This window comes from Phodopus roborovskii, unplaced genomic scaffold (assembly GCF_943737965.1).
Source record: "Phodopus roborovskii unplaced genomic scaffold, PHOROB, whole genome shotgun sequence".
Lineage (NCBI taxonomy): Eukaryota > Metazoa > Chordata > Mammalia > Rodentia > Cricetidae > Phodopus > Phodopus roborovskii.
In genome coordinates, this window is record NW_026126407.1 from 22046976 (window position 1) to 22049390 (window position 2415).

Here is a 2415-nt window from a genome sequence, read left to right on the forward strand (position 1 = left end):
ACAGCCCCAGACAAAGCCAAGACTGGGAGCAGAAGAGAAGTGAAGCAAATGTTTGAGGAGGGGGCAGAGAAAGGACAGCACATCCTGAAAGGGACAAGGCAGGCAAGGAATGAGCTGGTGGCCTTGTGCCATGGGGGTGGATATAGCTTTTCTTGGATTGGACATGAAGACTGATCTGCATCGGGTAGCAGGCATCATTTCAACATCATGCTCCCACTGCTCAGACCATAGAAGTCCTTAGCTACATTTCTGTTACTGTTGTTAACTTTGTAGTTGGTAAACAGCTGTTGTGTGTGGCCTGAAACTCAGAATGTGGGTTTGGGATAGAAATAACTGGCTGTATCTATTACCTGACATTTAGCTTCAGGTCAGCTAACAGCTGCTGCAGTTAATACATCTTGAACTTCTGGGTAAGTACATACTATTTTTCTAGCAGTTTGTTTTTAACTGGCTGTAGTGACCTGCCACTTGAGATTTTCCATTATCACTCCTGATGCCCATCTCCTTCCCTATTCCCTGATCCCAGTTCCTGTGCCTTACCCCAACACTTTCCTGTGGAAACCTGCCCACTCAGAGTCACAATCCCAGGGTGATCGAGCTGAGGCACTGATCAAGACAAATATTTTATCTGTAATACCTTTTATTTTACCATTGTAGATTTTCAGCTGATATAAGAAATTCTGAATGAAAACATGGACCCAAAGAATAAAACTACAGCTGATTTCATCCTGTTGGGGCTCTTCCCCAGCTGTAGGTACCCCAACCTCCTCATCTTCCTCATCCTCTTCATCTATGCCCTGGCCTCTGCTGGGAATTCCATCCTGATACTCCTCATCTGGCTGGACCCCCGCCTTCACACCCCCATGTACTTCCTGCTCAGTCAGCTGTCTCTCATTGACCTTGCTTACATCTCCAGCACAGTGCCCAAGGCAGCCACCAACTACTTCACTGGGAGGCGGAACATCTCTTTCTTTGCCTGTGCCACTCAGATGTTTTCCTTCCTCACCCTCGGCCTTGCTGAGTGCATCTTACTGACACTAATGGCCTATGACCGCTATGTGGCTGTCTGTAACCCTCTGCGGTACACCATTCTCATGAGTCCCAAGGTCTGCTTGAAGATGGCCGCCTCCACCTGGATCGGAGCCGTTGTGGCAGCCCTCGTTCATACCATCTACCCCATGAATTTTCCTATCTGCGGCTCCAGGAAGATCAATCACTACTTCTGTGAGATGCCCGCCATTCTGAGGATGTCTTGTGTGGACACATCAGTCTATGAGACGGTGAAGTTTGTGTCAACCATAATCTTTCTCCTGGCCCCATTCACTCTGATCCTGACCTCCTATACCCTCATATTCCTCACCGTCCTCAGGATGAACTCTCCCAAGGGCAGGAATAAAGCCCTGGCCACCTGCTCCTCCCACCTGACTGTCGTGAGTCTCTACTTTGGCCAGGCCATCTTCATCTACATGACGCCCACTTCTTCCCACACACCTGACCAAGACCAGGTAGGAGCTGTGCTGGGCACTATAGTGACCCCTATGCTCAACCCTCTCATCTACAGCCTGAGAAACAAAGAAGTGGTAGGGGCCCTACAAAGATGCTCCAGCAGATGCTGCAACCGTGACAGTGCCAGCTTTCTCCCGTGAAATGCCCTGTCCTTCATCTTAAAGGCAAATGTATGTCAACTTAAATCCAAACTGGAAATAGAACATTGTGAGAAAGGAATGCATAAGACTCATAGAAACTGAAATTTGTTGGAATGCTGTTGTTCTTAGTTCCATAGTGCCGACTTCAGTTGAGTAAGACCTTAGTAAGAGTTACTTATTTGTAAAATCACATGGACTTTGACAATAACATCTGTGCAAAGATAAAGAGTTCTTTAATTTGTTGAGTTACAAGTCAAGAACCTCTTTGTTATTCTCTCAGCCCTATCTTACTAATTTAGATATGGTCCTGTTTTTGTTTCCTTTTCGTTTTATTTTACTCTCACTTAATCCCTTAAAATGATTTATGCAATTAAATTCTTCTTTGTTCTACCTGAATGCATTCGTAACTACTTTTAGCAGGAATAGGAGTGAATCACTTTTTTTAAAACCACATTTTAACCCTTTTCATGAGTCATTGGGATGGCGATATTTATATTTATCAAAACAGTGAGTGAGCTCATTTCCAGTTGCTGATGATATTCAGTGTGCTTTCTGAAGATGGTAGATGGAATTTTCATGTGATCATATTGTCTTTAAGTGAAACAAGCAAAAAATAAAGTCCCATATTGCAGGCCTCTGTCTTCTTACTGTCAACAACACAAATACATACCCTTAAAAACAAATGTGGCCAAATAAAAGGTAGATGGCATTTAACCACAAACATAAAAATAGAGAAAATCAATTTGTGAAATTGTAATAACAACTTTTT

At 43.9% G+C, this 2415-nt stretch overlaps 1 protein-coding gene across 1 annotated transcript; it reads left to right on the forward strand.

The window, feature by feature from the left end:
* Positions 1 to 692: 692 nt before the first annotated feature.
* On the forward strand, positions 693 to 1646 carry LOC127219847 (olfactory receptor 2T27). The gene has a single exon (XM_051181602.1). It carries the CDS (start codon positions 693 to 695, stop codon positions 1644 to 1646), a length of 954 nt encoding a protein of 317 aa, XP_051037559.1.
* Positions 1647 to 2415: the final 769 nt, after the last annotated feature.

What these genes read in the sequence shown, in the direction of transcription:
- LOC127219847 (XM_051181602.1), top strand. Translation starts at nt 693, where the DNA reads ATGGACCCAAAGAATAAAACTACAGCTGATTTCATCCTGTTGGGGCTC.